General features: G+C 40.6%; 1 protein-coding gene across 1 annotated transcript; it reads left to right on the plus strand.

The window, feature by feature from the left end:
* The first annotated feature begins 7,014 nt into the window (after positions 1-7,014).
* On the plus strand, positions 7,015-20,414 carry LOC132094979 (insulin receptor substrate 2-like). The gene is made up of 2 exons (XM_059499685.1): positions 7,015-10,420; positions 18,745-20,414. The coding sequence occupies exons 1-2, from the start codon at positions 7,249-7,251 to the stop codon at positions 18,747-18,749; spliced, it is 3,177 nt and encodes a 1,058-aa protein (XP_059355668.1). The 5' UTR covers positions 7,015-7,248; the 3' UTR covers positions 18,750-20,414.
* The last annotated feature ends 586 nt before the right edge of the window (positions 20,415-21,000 follow it).

Genomic DNA, 21,000 nt, shown 5'->3' on the forward strand with positions numbered 1-21,000 from the left:
CGGATGTACTGTTACTTCCTCTACAGTCATAAATCTGGGTGTTATATTGCATTTTGAAAACCATATTTCCCATGTTAAAAAAATGCATCTCATAATCTTGGACTGCAGTTATATCTGAACAAATTATTACTAATAATTACTCGTTATTATTCCTTAGCTTGTGTTAAACAAATACATTTTGCTTTGTCAGAACAGGAGCTATGATTATTAGGTCTCTATTTGTTTCCCTGCTTCAGTCACAGGATTGACATCCCGTGGTAACTAGGATTTACACAAGCTTAACTCCGGATACAGAATACTTGAGGAGAGATGATGCCCACCCCTCAGAGGACCTCAGATGATGCCAAACCTGAAACAGCATACAGAACTACCAAATAATTGCTGTCATCATCTGTTTGATTGCATCTTTAATTGATTTTTCTGTACATTTCTGATGTATACATAAATTGACAGTCAAGTAAGCTAGTATTAAGGATTGTATAAACTTAATTTCCTGTAAATTTGCTTTGCAATGACTTGTATCATAATAAGCACCATACAAATAAACTTGAATTGAATTGATTACATAGTGCATCCTGTAAAATTATGGAAATAGTTATGCATGTTCCCAGAACTCAACATTGTCATATGTTTCATTTACAGTTTTAGTGTCTCGGTTATGTTACACCTGTAGTTTAATTGTAAATAGAAAAGAGAGTCTCATGGCAATAGTCAGGAACAATCAACTTTACACCCTCGTAAATAAGAGTTTGATGGGCATTTAATTAAGTAGTAAATTAACGGATCACAGTGTATAAATTTCATGCTGAAACATATGCACGCTTTAAAAATGAACGTGAAAGGATCAGTAAGAGCAGATGGACCTGAGATGGGCCTTATGTCGAAAATGTGTGGGTGTGTGTGTGCTTGTGTGTGTGTGTTTGCACGTGCTTGTGTATCTTTAAACGTAACCTGCTTTGCATGTTTGTGAACATGCATAATTCAGAAGAATCATGCATCTTATTGGAATTTTATGAAGCCTTGATTTGCATTTTACTCCAGAAGACTTTATGGATAAACACACACATAAACACACACGAATTCTCTCATCTTCCCACACAAACAGACAGGGCTGGAGAGAAGGAGGCAGGGAAATCATTATGTGTGCTCCTCCACCACAGGTCATTGTGTCACTCAGGGTATTGCCAGAAGTGTTTATGCTCCATACTTCATACATCTTGTCATTTAAAAACATCCAGACTGAATTTGATCCCATTATACTGCATGTTTCACATTTTGAATGTTTCCTCCTCTTCTACATTTGTCCAGTGCCTTATTATTGCAGAACTGTGTAGGCATGTTTCCCACTTAATAACAGACAAATGAATGTGACAAGTGCCGCTATTGTTCACAATGGCCTGCCTGCCAAGTTAGGCTTCAAATTCTTTCAACACTGAACCCATCAGGGGTTCTTCTCAAGTTACTGCAAACACTAAGGAACATTGGATCTTAGAAACTAAAACAAAATTTTTATTCATCAGAGGCTGTTTGAGTCAGACTTTAGCTATTTTACCAGTCTATCCTTGAGAAAAATAACTACAGTACACTTAAGCATGCTTAAAAAAGAGGGTACTTATTAGGAAAATAATATACTTTTAAAGAAAATGTGAACTAAATGTTTTTGGCCATTTAATAGCATGGTATTTACAATAAAATGGATTTAAGTTCAAAGTTCAACAAATGGATTTAAGTGAAATTAAGTTTAATTTCAATTTTAAAATATATTTGTGGCCCACTTAATTAGTGCTTAAGTGCATATTTACCTGTATTGCCTTATTTAGTTAATTTGAAATATGTTAACCTTAAATGTAATAAATGTCTGCAACAAAAACCTTTAATTCAGATAACTGTAGATAAATATAACCCAAAATATGACTGTATTGAGCTGCTGGCTTTGTTTATTAACAGTGAACACAGCTGCTTTGCATTGCACAAATGGGGTAGGGTTATAATTAGTATACTCAATTAATTCTAGCAGGTCTCACATGACATTTTTACCTGCTTCTCTCAAGCTTATCATTTGCTGATTATTGAGGGTGACAATAATTAATTGGAAATCAGTGACATTAATTATGTCACTGGGCCAGTGACTCTTAGCCCACAACTGAGCTGTTGAATTGAGTTATTCACAGGTAGAGGACAGAAACAGTAAATAAGGCATTTTGATTTCATTTACAGTCATTCCGGTAAAATCTGTGGATTGTTGCCCTGATTGACCCATACAGATACGGATACAGACCTTGCCACCGAATAAAGAGGCTATCTAGAAAGCTGAGGCAGCAAAATCTCTACACGTGAGGAAGGAAAGGTCTTGAATTCCTCTGGGACCTTTTTCAAGGCCATAAACATGAGACCATTTATGAAATGACAATCAAGAATTAATTAGACGAGACAAACACACTGCCCATTTTAAGGTTTACTTTAATTATGTGTAGAAGACAGTACAAGCTAGTTTTATTTATAACATACATAATGGGCTTATATAAAATACACAGGTTATTTAATATAGATCATATACATATTAAGAACTCCACATTTTGTCTTTTCAATGTGAAAGTTAAGAGCACATTCACAATGTGTTAGCCTATATATCAATGCATTTCAGTCAAAAAAGACATGATGGAGAAATTCCTTTAAAAAAATGAAGTATTCTCATTTGCATTTTTTCCCCCGGAGGTTTGTGCTCTTATTGGGTAACGCACAGCCACACTGTACAGTTCAGTTCATCTGAGAGTAGTAAGCATCTCTCTTTTTACGTACACAGCCAGTCACTGACGTACTCAATCCTCAGCAGACCTGCATCGCAGCGTCATCACTGATACCCACCAAAAACTAGAGCAGAATTGATGCTCTGCTGTTTCCAAACGGACACAGTTTCGCTGCCATTCTTCTATTCTGGGTTTAAATGCTTCATTTATGTTATATAAATACACCATGAGATATGCTCTGAGCGACTCCGAAGCGTCCAACTACAACGCTCGCACTATAATCTAACTTTATCGTGCGCATGCAGTGTTTGCAGTTCATTCATCATATCGGGAGCGTCTTTCGTCGCGTCGCTCGCTTGCAGTGTAGGGGTATTGTACATTACACTGTGAAGGAGTACTGTGAGGAAAAGCAGAGGTGGAAAGTAACGAATTACATTTACTCGCGTTACTGTAATTGAGTAGCTTTTTTGTGTACTTCTACTTTTTTAAGTATTTTTTTTAATCTGTAATTTTACTTTTACTTAAGTATATTTTGTTTGAAGTATTGTACTTCGCTACATTTTAAAACACATTAATTACTGAGTAAAAAAAAAAAAATCGCTCCCTGGAAGCTATGTCAGTAAATAATGGGCAGGAGGGCAAACTGGCGCTAAAATCACAAGAAAGATGCAGACGGACAAAACAGGCGTTAGTGGTGCAGACACCGCTGAAAACGAAACCCCGTCATATTCTGAAGTTGAACTCAAGGAAATGAAGTGAACCCCTGGCCATATACTATGCTCTATTATGCTGTGTATGCTGTGCTTGCCTAGGGAGACCAAACTAGCAGTTTATAAAATCTCGACAAGACATCAACCCCACGTAAGCATATAGAGGTGAGCTAAATAATTGCGTCATTGCATTGGTGGTTAAAATGATGCTTTGACATTTTAGCAAGAGGTTTTGCACAAATTAGCCAAAAAGATTGGTGCGGAGTGTGCGATATATATTGTCTGCGATAATATCATAATTGTTGTTTTAATGATGTACGCGCGCATTTAGAGTGTTCTTTCACTGTGTGATTCAGTCTGTTGAAATGCATTTAGAATGAAATCAATCAAAATCATTTAGAATCAAAATCACACAAAGAATGCTGTCTTTTCCTCTAAAAATCATAATCACACACACACACACACATACATACATATATATATATATATATATATATATATATATATATATATATATATAGATCAGTGGGGATTTCTTTAAGACTGCAAGGGAAGCTCAGCTTCCCCTCTAATGTAAAAAAAAAACCCAACGGTCAAATATGTACTATTGTGTATTATGTATTGTGTTAATCAGCTACATGTCGGCTGACTCGATTTTCTTCTCATACATTCCCGTAGCGTCACAGTGCATTTCCCTGTTGAAGCCGAGCGTCCATTGACTTCGATGGGGCTGCTTTGAACAGTTTTTTTCAGTGCTCCGAAGCTAGACGGTCATTGGATAAATGCTGCGATTATGTCCCGCCCACGGACGCTCAGCGTCTCTGGAGGTGAATGAAGACTGGGCTTCCGCGTGATGATTGGAGGATCTGTCGATCTCCTTTTGACTGACAGCGGTCTGCACCATAAGAAGTCGGCGAAGCTGTTTCACGCTCAGTCCCATGATCGCGGATTTCTCAAGTGTATTCGAAAGACAAACTGCGGCAATATTTCTTGATATTTGTAAAATGCAGAACCACCACAAAATTAAATTGGTAACTAAGACAGATTGAAAATGTGCGCGCGCACACACACACACACACACACACACACACACACTATAGCCATCTAGTGGTTAAAGTGATTTATTAAAATTTTTAAACTGAATTTCCCCAAAAATGGGCAAAAATCTTACATTAAACCTTATAAAATTATCCATGGTATCCCCATGTATGAAAGTTAGAAATCTGGGTCTTTTATGAAGTGAATTTAACCTGAAATGCTTTTTTCTTTTTTTGTAAAAAGAAAAAGCCTATTTAAATAAATATTTATTTATTTATAGAATTGTAAAAGATTTAAATCCTCCAAAAACTGTACAAAGTTTAGTAAAAACATAAATGAACAGAGTAAAATTATATTTGTAAAAAATTTAAATATTTTACTATTACAAAATGAAATGTTATTGTCTGGGGTCAAAAAGACCCCGAGTGTCACTACAAATGAAGACCATCAGAGGGTTATAATGTAGGCCGAAAATGAGCTTCCCCTCTTTGAAAGACCAGCAGCCGCCACTGATATATATATATATATATATATATATATATATATATATTTTTTTTTTTTTACAACAGGACAGTAAACTAAGAGACTTGCGTTTTAGACACCATATTGCCATTGTTTTTGCTCTATTTCTACAACAAAAATTTATTCCAAACACAGCCACCAAAGCAAAATTTTGCATCTCTGAGCAACATGACAGTGTTTCGTTCCTGAATGAATCAACCGTTTAAATGATTTGGTTCAATCGCAATGACTCACTTATTAACAGTGACTTGCTGACACATACTGGCCATTTTAATTTCACATTTAAAGTATCTTTTGATTTTTTATTTTTTTTTATAATTAAGTTTTTATAATTTCAAATGAGTATTCAACATTTTATGTCTGGCATATCAAAACATTATTCATGCATTTGTAACTGCAGGTTAAATGCATTCTTGTCCTGCACTAAACAGTGTAATACATCTAAATGCCACGTCCGATGAAGCTTTTGCATTTCCTCTGTATTGAAAAGATGAGTTTGTTGATACTGATTTGCCAGATAACAGCCCAAATGTTTTATTATTCTAAATAACTGATTCCTTTAATTAAAAACTACTAGTTTGAGATTAATAGACCTATCCCAGGAGTGTCAAACTCAGTTCCTGGAGGGCCATAGCCCTAACCCTGCTCCAGCACACATATCATGTAGTTTTCAAATAAACCTAAATGATTAGATTAGCTGGATCAGGTGTGTTTAATTAGGGTTAAATCTAAACTGTGCAGGACTGTGGCCCTCCAGGAACTGAGTTTGACACCCTTGGTCTGTCCCATTTTTGACTCCCTCCCACTGGTTAAAATGTAACTAAGTAATTTTTACTCTGAGTAAATTTTAAATGAGCTACTTTTTACTTTTACTTGAGTGGATTTTTTAGACTGGTACTTTTACTTGTACTTAAGTAAAATTTCATTAATGTAATGGTACTTTTACTTGAGTAGAATATTTTTGTACTCTTTCCACCTCTGAGGAAAAGGCAATGACCGGAAAGAATCTTATAGTGGAAGACAAACGCAAGACAAACGCACACGCACACATAATATATTCGGAAACGCTAGAGGCAGTCGCGTAACACAAGACGCACTCAGACTTTGTAAATACAGAGCACCGGTTGCTTTACATAACGAGGATGCACCAAAAACTAATATATATATATATATATATATATATATATATATATATATATATATATATATATATATTATTTTAATAGTCTCACCGTTAAATGATTCGAATTGCACCTAATGCGTCAATATAACGAGATCAACAGAATGAAGTAATATAGGCTATAGGGATGCACGCGCATTGCTTATGTATTGAATGATGCGTCAGAGCAGAGATGATGCTTCTGACGTGATCTGGGTTGAGCTTTCAATAATAAATTGTACAAAATAATACTCACAGTATTAGCCTATAGTTAAAAAGGGGAGTGGTTTATGTTAAATTTCCAAATAGCTTTAAAATGTAAAAAAAAGAAGAAGGAATAAACAGGACATTTTAGGCATAATCTTCATCCGAAGAACACACATATTAACATCGTGACTTTTCAAAATCATAAGAGAAATGAATACAAAACGATGTAATTAAAGAACAAATAACAAAATGCAGAAAAAGTTGCGCCCCTGTCAGTAGGCTACTTACTGGTTGTTTTAACCACCCCCAGCTTGTTCCCTAAAACGACACAAGAATATTTTAACCATAGACTATTCACAGTCATTTTATTCCGTATTTGAGTAAAATGTAAAACCGTAAAACAGAGCGGCTATCCGAGCAGCGCTCACGGTGGGTTGAGATCCTCTGACAATTCTCCCGTAGCTTCAGTCTCTCCAGTGGGGGCGGAACAACGAATATGAGTAGAAAGTGATTGGTTCACTATTCTGTCAATCAGACATTTCCACCAATGAGCCCAATGAGCTGTTAGTAGGGGCGCATTCAAAGGTACGCCTTCCCCCTAAGGTTGCACCGCCTCTTTCTGTGTGTGTGCGCGTATTTTTTCTTGCTATTTTTTTTTTGTTGTAACCAAAGCTGGGATGTGTAGGACGTCACATGTTGTTTTTCCTCTTCACTCCAGTCACTTAGCGATATGTGTTATTTACTGTTAAACCGCTCCACGCAGCGAACGCGCACTCCGAGCCGGGTCCATAAGAGAGTCTGACAGGATTAAAACGGACTGACAGCACAAGTTAAGGAAAAGTGAGAGTTTTTCTTCACAGCTTATATGAGAATGGCGAGTCCGCCGCCGACGGGAGGACAGCTGATTTCAAATATGACCGTGAAGAACAACAACCACGTTAAGAAATGCGGCTATCTGAAGAAGCAGAAGCACGGACACAAGCGGTTTTTTGTGCTGAGGGAGCCGAGCGAGGGCTGTCGCGCCCGGTTGGAGTATTACGAGAGCGAGAAGAAATGGAAAAACAAGTCGGCTGCTAAACGGGTTATACCTTTGGACTCGTGCCTTAACATCAACAAGAGAGCCGATGCCAAACACAAACACCTGATCGCCCTTTACACCAAGGACGAGTATTTTGCCGTGGCCGCCGAAAATGAGCAGGAACAGGAGGACTGGTACACGGTCTTAACGGATTTAATGAACGAGGGGAAAGTGAGCGACGGCTCCGCGAATAATTCGGCGTCATCCCTCGTCGGGTTTGATGAGGCGAGCTACGGCGTGATAACGCCCGTCTCCGCCACTTACAAGGAGGTTTGGCAGGTCAATCTGAAATCTAAAGGACTCGGGCAGAGCAGGAACTTAACTGGCGTTCACAGGCTGTGTTTATCCAGCCGTACGATCAGCTTTGTAAAACTCAACATGGAGGCGGCGTCGGTGATTTTACAGCTGATGAACATCCGCCGATGCGGACACTCGGACAGCTTCTTCTTCATCGAGGTGGGCCGGTCCGCGTCGATCGGACCCGGCGAGCTGTGGATGCAGGCGGACGACTCAGTGGTGGCGCAAAACATTCACGAGACTATTTTGGAGGCGATGAAAGCCATGAAAGAGATGTCTGAGTTCCGCCCGCGCAGCAAAAGCCAGTCCTCAGGTAGCAACCCGATCTCAGTGCCCACCAGGCGGCACTTTAACAACCTCCCGCCGAGTCAAACCGGGCTGCAGCGGCGCTCGCGCACCGACAGCATGGCAGCGACGTCTCCAGTGACGAAACTGACGTCTTGTAGGATTCGCACGGCGAGCGAGGGCGACGGCAGCCCCATCAGCCCAGGTGTGAAAAGGACTCACCTGAGCCGCTCCAAGACAGTGACAGCTCGCTCATGCAGAACATTTGAGGCTTCATCCCTGCAGCACAGTAAATCCATGTGCATGCCTGTGTCTCACTCCCCTCCCTCGGCTGCTAGCCCTGTCAGCATGTCCTGTGGCAATAACATAGAAGGTGGCCCTCGCCCCTCCAGCTGCACCGCTTCCATCCCGGGGTCCCCCAGCGACGCCGGTTTCATCTCCTGTGATGAGTGCGGCTCCAGCCCGGGTGATATGCGGCACCTTTTAGCAGCGAACCGAAGCTACACACCTGAGTCACTCGCTGACACCCCCCCCAGCGACCTTTACGGATACATGATCATGGAGAGGCCCAATAGCTGTGGACGGAAAAGCATCCGGGCAGCAGTTGAGGAAAGCAGAGGAGATCTGGAAAATGCCTACAGGAAGAGGACACACTCTCTCACCATGCCTTACCAGAAGAGGGTGCCATCACAAGTCTCCTCAGGTTCACTGGACGAGTACACGCTCATGAGAGCAACTAACACAACTGGAGGCCATTCGGGGCGTAGCTCTCAGACAGCATCCCCAAAAGTCACATACCCCGAGGATTACGGGGACATTGAAATCGGATCATTACTGAAAAGTTCCAGCAGTAATCTGGGCGATGATGGCTACATGCCAATGACGCCAGGTGTGGCACCACAAGGGGGGAAGGCTGACAACTACATGCCTATGAGCCCGATGTGCGTTTCTGCTCCGAAGCAGATAATCAACCCCAGGACGCACCCCCTCACTATAGCTAATGGTTACAAAACCAATTCCCCCAGCAGCTGTTCTCTGGATGACAGTGGCTACATGAGGATGCTGTGCAGCTCTAAGTTCTCTATAGACAGCTCAGATGGGAAACTGACGAACGGTGAGTACCTCAACATGTCGCCTGCAGATTCAGTCACACCACCAGACTACTACCTGAGCCCTGTGGGTTTGGAGCAGTCTCCCTGTTTCCGACAGCTTCACTCGTTTAACTCTTCGCCCCGCTGTCATAAGCCCCAACAGATGCTAAAGGATGCAGACAATGATCAGTATGTTGTCATGAATCCTCAAAGTCACAGGATAATAGAGGAGTCCGTAAACACAGCATCCCCATCTCCTCTAAGACAAAGCCGCACAGACAGCCTCATCCTCCGGCACAGGATCAACCGGCCAACCCGCCTCTCCCTGGACACGTTCCGGACATTACCTAGCATGAATGAGCATCCCCTCCCCTCCGAGCCAAAAAGCCCTGGCGAGTACATAAACATAGACTTTGGACATGTTGCTGAAAGTTGCACTCCCCCCTCCACTGTTTCCTCCGAGAGCCCAGCCTCATCCCTCGGATCCTGCGCCGATCACAGGATGTCCCCCATCTCCGATTATATGAACATTGATGTGAGGTCGCAGTCGCCCAAATCTGGAAATTCTACTCAATCTAATCGTTTGGAGCCCCTTCCTGAACTCACATCCTGCCCCGCCCACCCCGAGGAAGAAAAGGAAGATGAGAGGTACCACCTCACTGCACAGGTGGAACCGGTAGGCCCGGTCGACAAAGCTAAAGACGATTACACAGAGATGACGTTCGGCGTGCCCGCTTCCCCTCCGCAGCCTGTCTCACAGCTCTCAGAAGGTGGGCAGACCATCAGCCCTTCCTCCTGCATGCAGAGGCTGACTGTGGAAGAGGCTGTGGAAGTCCCTGCCATTGAGGCTTTTTTGCTAAATGGCACCACTCTGGCCTTGGTGGACCCTGACCGGGGGGCCAAGGTGATTCGTGCTGACCCCCAGGGGCGCAGGCGGCACAGTTCAGAGACATTCTCCTCAACCACCACCGTAACACCAGTTTTTCCCTCATTCGCACACGACGCCAGGCGGCATGGTTCGGCCTCTGTGGAGAACGTGTCTGTTTCTGTGAGGAGCAGTGAAGGATCGGATGAAGAGTATAACAGTCCCATGTGCAGGGAGACGTCGGCTGGCTTTCAGAATGGACTTAACTACATTGCCTTAAACTTGATGGATGGAGGACTTGCCAGCTGTGATTCTCTTGTCCGGTTCAAAGCTGCCAGCTGCTGTAAAGAGGGCATCAATGGAATACACGCCAGTCCGTATGCCAGCCTTGGGTTCAAGGAGACGGCAACAACAGTAAAAGGTAAGCTTTGTGAATTTATAACTGGTGATGTGCAAGCTCACTACCTTCATTAGTTAATGTTTACAGTCATTCCTTTCATATTACTATGTTCTGAATTGTTTATTTAGAATTATTATTTAGCTGTATTAATTTGCCAAAATATGACATGACCGTTTATTTTTGCTAAAATAACAACAGCATATTACCTGTGCACCAGATGAAGGTGGCACATGACAGATTTCCCTCTTATGTGAGAGAGCTAATTTAGCAACTTGAGTGTCAGAATGATGGAGAAGCCTCTTTAAAAGCTGTGGCGCAGTTTTTATTCATAGAGACTGATCGCTTCATCTGTGTCTGCAAAGTGTTTAGGATGAAAACAGCATAGTTAAAGGGTTTATTCCTCTGTACTGGATTGCTTATTAGTTGAAATGTTCGTTTTGCTGACAATAGCGTGATGACTCTTTGGGATGCGGTGAGGTTAAGGGGATGTAAATGTAAAAGAGAAAGAGAGCAAGCTCATGTCCGCATTTCAATAATCCAGCAAAGAGAAATCGTTCCCAATATTTGCATCATACCTAGACTTGTTCTCTGAATCAGAATTAGTCATTGTGTCATACTTGAGTGAACAGTATCTCAGATAAAAACAAGTGAGTCAGTTGTTTATCAGTTTGCAGGTAGAGGGTTTCAGGGCTGGAATGCAGAACGTGTGCAAAGGTTGTTCAGTGAGGTTAACGTTGGCTTGTTTTTCTGACCTGCCAGGTTTCTTTTTAGGAACGACCCACCTATTGTTTTTCGGCACAACTTGAAAAACAAAGTTGTTTGTGTAGCTCAGAGACAAACATGTGGGCTGATAGACAGATATAGACTCATGTAGACTCGCGCATTGAAATGAGATGCAAGATAGGAGGTGTTGTTCTTGTTGAGCGTGACTTTTTATATAACTGGGATTGCATTATGTATAAGTGTTAAAAAGAGAACTCTACATTTTACTGAGACAAAATATCTAGGTGAAAGATTGCACTTGAAGAACAGAGCGACTTGTCTGATGAATGACACTTCACAAAAGAGTCTAGAAGCAGAAGCACACACCACACAAAACAAATAGACGACATCAGAAGCTCAGTTATGATCTCAAGGGTGTGTGTGAGAGTATTTGTGCTGGTGGAGCAGGTGTTTCTGCAGTTCTCGGTTTACCTCCACAAGTGGACAGAGCAGAAATGCGTAGCCAGGGGCCACGGAAGCCCTAGAACAGTGGGAGGAGACCACAAAGAACACACACATAAACATCGACACACACTCGCAAGAGCTCAGCCATCCTGCCCTGTGATTGGCCACCAACAACATTCCACCAAAACAAAAGATGAGCCACAGAGACAGAACAGAGCTCGTATTTGTGTAGAATGGCCTGCTAGTCTTCCCGATAGGAACTTGCACCAGTACGGGATCCATTGAGCATGAGATGAGAGCACGGATAGGCTGCACTCTGTTTTCTACGCCAGCGTCTGTAATGCCACATTCCACTCCTTCCTTCCTCCCGTCACATTTACACACTGATTTGAATAGTACGTTTGTGAATGGGACGCAGACGCATACTTTGACAAACACGACTACATATTTACATAGTGTGCCGGATGTTTGACTCTGGTGTATGACGAAGCTTCATTTTGCTAGGACTGATTGGTTTTTGTCACGCTCTGGCGTATTTATTTCAGTGTTTTTTTTTTTTTTATATCTGCATATTCACTGAGTCATTGAACGTTAAAATTTGTCAAATTGGTTACCTCTGACCTGGCCTTGGATATAGAGGGCTATAGAGATAAGCACTGAGAGCGCTTTGGGCATTGAAGCTTTTCCTTAGATTGTATTCTTTCCATTTCTTCCTACATAATGATAGCACTAGAGGAGAGAGTAAACATCGTTTTATTAAAAATGTACCATTAGGACATCCCAAGAACTCATCTCAGAGAGCTGAGTGTGTCTGTGAGTGGACTTCCAGAGAAGCCTCCCCCCTGAGAATAGTGTGTGTGAGGGGCTGGGCCAGCAGATGGTGGGGGCCAGGGTCGTGCACCTGCCATTCCAAGCAGTGCACAGTGGTTATCAGGCCCATCAGAGCCCTGACAATACACTAATGATTAGCGACCATCTGCTGCCCCACACAACAGCTCAGAGAGAGATACAGGAGATACAGTCAGATAGTCAGTGAAAACATTTGGCACAAGCTTGAAATAAAAGTGAAATCTCTCTTTTGTTGCAGACACACAGAGTCCCGCCCCTTTCTGCTTTGATAGACTTGATTGTATTGAAAAGTGCAGCAGTGAAAGAGAAATTGTGTCTATCAATTCTCCTGCTTTTATTTCTAGAGAACAGACTCAGACGACCATCCCCCATCACAACGCACACCTATTCCATTGAATCCTAGTCCAACATCATTCTGGATTTCTGTGGTTTAACTTCTCCTCTCATTATTTTCATATTTGAGGGATTCTTGTAATTTTTCCTTTCTTTGTCGAGCACCAATCATCACTCTGAATCTGCAGCCCAGTTCTTTCTCTCTCTTCATGTCCTCCTTCACCTCTCAGTCTTGTTGTTGTTGACTCTGTAAGTACCTGCTATTGTAGCAGATTTTATAGTGTTAAACTCATCCAAGATGTTCTGTTAAATGCTCTCACTGCTCCCTACTTTTAAGGCGGATTACATGCTGCCACAGATTAGACATTGTTGAGAAGCTTTATTTGGTGACCAAGTAAACAGCATACATGCGCACACACACACACACACACACACACAGACACACACACAAACACACACACACACACACACACACACAGGTGATTTTCACGAAACCTGCCATTTCATTGTTGTTTCACCTCGCAATCAATAGAATATCTTAAAGAAAATTAGGCCTATTTTATTATATATATATATATCCTATGACAAATACATACTCCTCCAATATGGAAAAAAAACATGCTATGACAGTAATATCTGTTGGACTGCTGTCATTTTATTTTAAAATAAAATACCCCAATACATAATAATCACCACTAAAACAATTTACTTATTATGTGAATCTCTCAAGTTTTATGAGGTTTACTCACAAATGATACCTTCATCTTGTACCCCTTCTGTTTTTCTTGGGATGGAATGTATCTGTAGAAAAGAGAAATGTACTTTCTGTACCTCTGTTCTTGACTTAAAGCACACAGTATATTCAGCACCCTCCACCATTTCCATATATGCATGTAAAGTATATAAAATTTAACATACAGTACTTTGTTAACGTCCTATACACTTAACATCTGTATATGTGTGTGTGTGTGTGTGTGTGTGTGTGTTTAGCATGTGGCAATTAATGGGATGTGGCTGGAAAATATCATTTGAAATCTGCATAGGATGCTCTTTAAGAGCACATGCCATGTGTGGGAATAATTGCATGGCATGTGGCCTGATTCTGAATGAATACTCCTTTTCTCCCCTGCTGAGCTAATTGATCTGAGTGTGTGTGTGGCAGGGGAGCAGAATATATAGTGATGCTTTACAGTCATCAAATGAATTTAAATGGCTCCTTGGGAATTATCTTTGCTACTGCTTTTTGGATTTGTTTAAAAGGGAATGACTGTGAGATCTGCTGAGCTCACACATCCTTATGCACACACTTTCTTATTCATGGCTGGCGATTTGTGTTGGCTTAGTTGGCTGTAATGTTATGAGATTAGACTGTGACATTTACACAAGAAGATCATCACACCACGCATACAGTATAAGCTTTTGCCCAGACATCTCTCTGCCTCTCTTCCCATAGCTGATGTCCAGACTGTTGCAGGTTGGCATTGAGCTGAGAATCTGTCATAGATGTGTTTACAAATCGTTTCTTAACTCGTACAGTAGTCCACATACTTTGTTGTAACACAGACAGACACATTTAAATGAGTGAATGCCTTAAATTTTATTTTGAGTGTTACTTGCTACCTTTAACTCTCACTAAAAATGAATGACTGCAAATTGCTGACAGTGTGAACATCCCTAATGGGAGCGACACTGGAAGATCCTGCTGAGTGAAGATGAACAGAAACCCCACGGGTTAAAACTGATACCCCCCATCTATGATATATGAGACTGGCGTAGATAAATAAATTAGTAACACTAGCACATGTTTACAGTACGGTCAGTCACTCAGCTGCTTTTCTCACTACTGTATGCCTTGTGTGTGAGAACAGTTGTGTGTTTTATGTGTGTGAGAACGCCAGACTGTTCCCGGCCTGGCTACAGGGGGCTAAATTTAACCTTTGTGAAATAAATAAAAAATGAGTCGCGGGACAAATGTGTGTGGAGCATGGATAGCTTTTGGGGTATGGGGGCAGCGGGTTCACAGGCTGTTGACTTGAACCAGCGGGGTCCGGATTACAGCTGCTTTAAATACCTGAGTCGATTTCTCACACAGACATAGGAAAGATTCAATGTCATAAATGTGTTTAGGAAGCAATATGTTGCACTCAGCTATGTAGATGTTTATAAGTTGAGAGATCACTCTGAGAGACAAAACAAGAGGGAGAAAGATGGGGGAGGGAATTTGAGGTCAGAGGGTCCAACAAGACCTCCTACTTCTGGTTTCCATCTGCTCTTACTGAAAATAGAATTTGAGCATATTTACATTTAGCTTTTATATTTGTTGATTTGATTTTTATATACTCATTCAGCTGTAAGATCAAGCAGTGATCTGCATATCCTGCAGAATTCAGTTTTTGGTGTTTATTTATTTATTTTTATTATTATTATTAAATTGTAATAATGATCTGATATTGATGCTTAATTTGATTGATTAATTTTAATTAAACAAAGTGTCATTACTTAATACAAATCGGGTCATTCAGTTAAGCAATTGTATCTGTTTTTTGTTTTTGTTTTTTTGAGTTATTAAAACAACCAGCTCAGATAAGTCATGTGTTCATCAATTTAACTCTGTATTGTTATTGTTAATTTAAGATAAAATACAATTATTAATAGGAAAAAAAAAACTTGGACAAAGTTTAGAAATGTTGCATTGTCAACAAATGAAAAAATAAATGTAAGTTAAAGTACTAAAATTACTAAGCCTAAAACTGAAATAAAAAATACACCTGAAAAGCTAAAAATAAATGTATTTAGAAAATAATAAAAATGAAATTATAACCGTAAAAACTAAATATTAAGAAAAAACTATAATAGTGTATGCTAAGATAACACTGTTCGGCTATAATATAGCATAGCTCAAGTAATATATATATATATATATATATATATATATATATATATTTTGTTTTTTTTTTATGTGGTGCTGTTGATTACTGTAGGACACACTGAATAAAGCTGGATCAAAGTTTAAGAAAAAGACATATAAAATATATCCAGTTCCTCCCACTGCTCATTCATCTGTCTGGATCTCTGTTGAGTGCTTGTCCCATGACCTCATGGCTCTTTCTTTCCTCTCGTTCATTGGTGCGTTTTTTTTCTGCCTTTCCGGATCAGAATGGGACATCCATGGAATTGTCAAGCTTCCTCTTGCTTAATTAGCTGTGTGAAATTCAAGCTGCCTCTCTGACCTCCACACACACACACACACACAGACTCACATGACTCCAGCCCCGTAGCATCAGTGTGAATGTGAGAATCAGCGAGAGAGGGAAAGAGATCTCTTTTCTGTTTTGAGTCTATTTATACACATGACGAAAGCAGACCACCCGACATGGTACTCTGAGAGTAAGGATACGAGCAGCCAAGCTCAAGTTCACATCAAGGTTTCCACTGCGCTGTCATGTTAGCGGTTACACTGATGTTTCTGTAGTCAATATAGTGCCGTTGTCTCTGAAGCACTCATTGGTGACAGTAAAGTAGGTTAGGTCATATAATGTCATTATCCATTCATGGGCAACTAGAAGCTGGACATGCATTATAGCCTCCATTAGGCCAAAAAATGTATCTAATAGTCCAGATATTAAAGTGTAGCTTCTGAATTTATAACATAATGTAACACAATAAATTAACAAATAAATAAATAAAGAATAGGACCCAACCTATGCAGGGGTGCATTTCCCATACAACAATGTAACTTGCTAATTAACCACCATAGTACCGATGCATTATTGTGGAAACAAACTACAGTCACTACTGTTTCCTGAACAAGGTCACATCTCTTCATTTGAACCACATTAGTTCAGGTCCATTGTAAATGACGTCACATGCATGTGGTGAAATAATATCTTCTGCTATTTAACTGATTAGAGATCTTTAAGATGCTGCTGTATTGAACATAGCACCTGATGATTAATTTACTATTACACGAAACTATATTTCTAACCTCAGGTCAAGAGCTGTAGTACAGCCACATAAGTTTGCGATGTTATGCAAACGCTCGTTTGAAGTTGAACTATGGTTTTGGGAAACATTGGATCATTGAACCATGTTGGTAACAATGGAACTCGCGACCACAGTTGGCTAATAATGCTTTTGGGAAACACACCCAACTGTTTGGTTGCAGTTTATTGAATAAAGATAATAATCAACAGTACCAAAATCTGATCAGTTTTTGATTCACTAAAAAAGAATCAGTTAATAAGCATCATTTGTTTATGAATTGGATTACTTAATAGGATAACGGAGTCTTTTCGGTGTAGAAGTTTAAACTTGGGATGTTGCTTTCAGTGCATTGGCCAATCAGAAGACAGGGCTGGAACCAATATTTAAAAAAAGGTGGAAAAAAGTGTTGTTTGCCATTTTTACTTTAGTAGAAATAGGTTATCATTGGTGTTCAGGTTTTATTTATTTTTTTTTACCATCAGGGTGATGCAGCGGCGTTAACTTGTTTTCTGCTGTTTTTCCCAGTCTGTAAAGGAAAACAGGGAAGCACCTACTCTTCCTCGCTCTCACTTTTTTTCTGTCCTCACTAGTTGGCCATGGGCAAACAGTTCTGTCAGCACTTAACTGGAAGAGTAATACCTCGTAATACCACACAGAGGGAGGTATCAAAGAGCAGGAAAAGATGAGGCTCTTTACGACCGTGAAACGCTTGACCTCTCGCTGGCCACTCCTCCCTGACTTTACCCAGCTCTACGTGAGCGAATACAGCCATTCTGACGGTCATGGGAATTGCTTCCATCCCTGTTGGAGTGGATGTTGTGATATTGGGCTCACATGCGGAAGTGTTCGGAATGTGTGCGGGCAGTCCAGATAATGGGAGCGATTATGGCATGCTGTATAGCCGATGGCCGTGAATCAAGGGTTTGTTAAGTGTGTGTGAGAGAGTCTTGCTCTATGAAAACACCTCTTGTTCTAAGCGGATGAAAAGCAGGAGGAGGAGATCAGAGGGGGGCGGCGCTAGAGTACAGGCCCATGAGGGGTTTGTGTTTGCAGAGACTTCCGCCCGGTTTGAGGCCTACTTGCAAATGAAACCTCACAAATAAGTACAACGGGTGGGAGGCAAGGATAGCCGTCTAGTCTTGTAAACAGAACCCAGACAGCAGCAAGAGAGAAGCAAACTGTCAAATAACACTTTTGTAGGCGATGCAAGTCATTTTATTTTTTCTTATGAGACCATTCACACAGATGGATTCTTACACTGGCAAGAATTGTATAGATGTTTTAATAATTTTAACATTTTGGTAATGTGCACGCACAAACTTTTGTTTCGGTCTCACTAATGTCTCATGTACAGTTCACCAGGAGAAATCTATTCATGAACTTTTCTAAAATGACATCGTGTCTATAAAGACCCATCCTGGGACTGCATCTTTAGAGCAAGAAATTCAACATTCAAATATTGAAATATTAAATGACATTTTACATGGATGTTGCTGAACATTTAAAGCTGTGTGGCATGGTAGTGAATGTGTTGTATTTTTGTGCTCTTTCCGTCAGCTGCATAGTGCTAAATGTCAGCGAGTGTTTCCCTCGTCTGTCTCTGAGCACCTGCCACTTCTGTTGCTCGTAGCAAAACAGCGCACATTCCTTACTTGGTAAAGGAGAGAATGAGAGAGGGGGAGCGTGTGACCTTTTATCCCCCCACTAGTCTGCTTCATTCCTCATGTATAAATCACATACGGATGGTCATGGAAAAACACACACCGCTCTGTGAAAAAGGAAAGATTTTCCAGACAAGGCACAGAGGAATATAATAGTATTGCAGAAAAATGCAGAAGAATTAGTGAATGCCCATAAAAGGCTGTTGTGGTATGTGACAGCAGCATGACCGTGTTGATCTCAAGGAACATTGTGTTTTATTGGTTTGTGTGCTTTCTCTGTCTGGATATTTATATTTATAGACATCGCATTAATGTGCTTCTTTCTCTCTCTCTCTCTCTTATGTCTTGCAGACTAAACAGAGCCAGTCTCTTCATTAAAGCTCCTTCATCTCCATCGAGAGGAGAAGAGGAGGCGCTCATGTGGACAGATGGACCACGTTGCTGCTGCTGCTTCTTCAGCTCTTTGCTGATCCTTGACCTCCCGAATCCATTTGAATGGCTGTCGTCACAGCAACACGGACACTTGACCACAGCACGAGGCATGACGATAACTCAAAGACACAAAGGCGGGACTTCGTGTCCATCTGTTACTCACTACAATCCCTTCCCTCAGTTTTTGTGTTATGGACCTTTTTCACTGGTTTTGTTACGAGCTCTGGACTTGGAGTGGCCGGTGTCCCTCAACTCCCCCCAAAACCTGTGAACCAAACACGAGGAGAGACATCCGATCCGCACATGCGTGCGTGTGTTCGCAACACTGCACAGTGGTGGCATTTCAGAAATTCACTCAACAATTGGAAATCATAAAAGAAAAAAAAAACCTACCTCAGAACGAGCCAGGTCATGACTTACAAAAAGAATATATATTGAGAAATTAATTTATTTTTACAAGTGAATGTTTTCTTAAAAAAAAAACTTAACAAAATGAAAAAAACCCACCAATCCAAAGCCTTACTGACTGTACTGTCAAACAGTGTTTTCTGGAGGACCTGCATACACTCACGAAAGTATCAAAGATTACTGTTTGCCATGATACCTGAATGTCTTGTGCTCCAGCCGAGGAAGGTCTTGCGCTGCATTCAAAGATCTATTAATGTTATTTTGCATTCTACACAGATATTTAAAGGATTTTAATATAATACTATTTATCGGAGCTGGTAAAGGACCGGACGGGTGGCCGCCTGCCCACCACCCCGCACATATGCAAAGCAGACATCCAGAGCAGAGGAGTTATCAGTTTTGTAACAAAGCCACACGCGATTAACACACAACCCTTACGGTACGCTAGACGAATGATGTCGTGCGCCTCAGGTCAGAGAGAGGAGTTCCTCACCTCAAGCCTAGGCATGCTAGCACACTTTAACTCACTGTCTTTAACAACCCAGAAGCCTCTGCTGACTTGCCCTCTCTCACTGCTCTGAACACACAGGCTTCCCTTCGCCTTACACCCGTACCCGTCAGCTCAAGAGAGAGTGATAGATTCAGGGACGTCTCAGAAGGCCTGACACCATTAATGCTGCTCCCTACCGTCAGACAGGGATAGACTCATCAGAACCAATGCTTTGTCTTGCACTTACAAACTCCTTAGATTGTAACACAAGACACTTTTGAATGTAGAGTATTGTGGAGATCTCCGCAGGAGACCAAACGCATGGCCTACACATCCACCAATAGAGGCAGAGTCGTACGCAAGCAAGCGAAAACAAAGTACAACATACACACACAACTTAAGTATATGAAAACGTTTGCCTAGAAAGCTGTACATAGTGTATAAAGAGATTGCAACTGATGTTTTTAAGTTAAAGATGATAACTTATGTCTTTTTGTATATAGATATATAAATATGGTATGTGTTTGAATGAATTCCCCCGAAACAACTAAAGCACTAATGAAGGTACTTGCCAAAGGCTGAACTCTGGCCTGGCGCTTTTCTTTTCTAATTCTTCAGTACGTTTGTAAAAGTATGTACACTGTATGATAAATGCCACTTCGAGGATATTTGATAACGCTATGATATAAAAGAAATTAAATTCAGTGAATAATACTTGATATTGCAAAAATAGGTACAAATTCACAAATGGCATATGCAATATTTACATTTTTTTTAAAGATTAGTTTACAGAAAGGAACCAAATGTATAAATACTGTGTTAATATATTTAAAACCTTAAAGTTTTTTGCTGTACACCTTTTTTCTGCCAACTTCTAAATGGAAAAGTGTTTTTCTTTTTTTCCTTATTGTTCTTTTTTCTGTTGAATCCTAACAGTAATTTCAGCAGTGTTCTTTTGTGAATGCTGTTTCTCAGTATGGAAAGCTTGAATATGTCAAAGCCTGAGCGATTTTATTTAATTTTTTCTGTGTCTTCCATTGTATATATTTCATATTCTTTGCATTGTGATGCTACTTAGAAATGATAATTTAAACTTAGTGTAATTAGCATTGCTTTAGAACTGTATTGATTCTGAATAGCCACATGCAATAAAAAAGTAACATTAAGAAACCCAGTGTCTCTGCTCATAATTGTTTCATAGCTTACAAATGACATGACTTGACACGGCTCTGCCAGACAGCAGATGAGCAACATCCCAGACATGTCACACACAAACA

This window comes from Carassius carassius, chromosome 19 (genome assembly GCF_963082965.1).
Source record: "Carassius carassius chromosome 19, fCarCar2.1, whole genome shotgun sequence".
Taxonomy (NCBI): domain Eukaryota; kingdom Metazoa; phylum Chordata; class Actinopteri; order Cypriniformes; family Cyprinidae; genus Carassius; species Carassius carassius.

Coding starts and splice junctions, on each gene's coding strand:
- LOC132094979 (XM_059499685.1), top strand. CDS start 7,249: ATGAGAATGGCGAGTCCGCCGCCGACGGGAGGACAGCTGATTTCAAAT.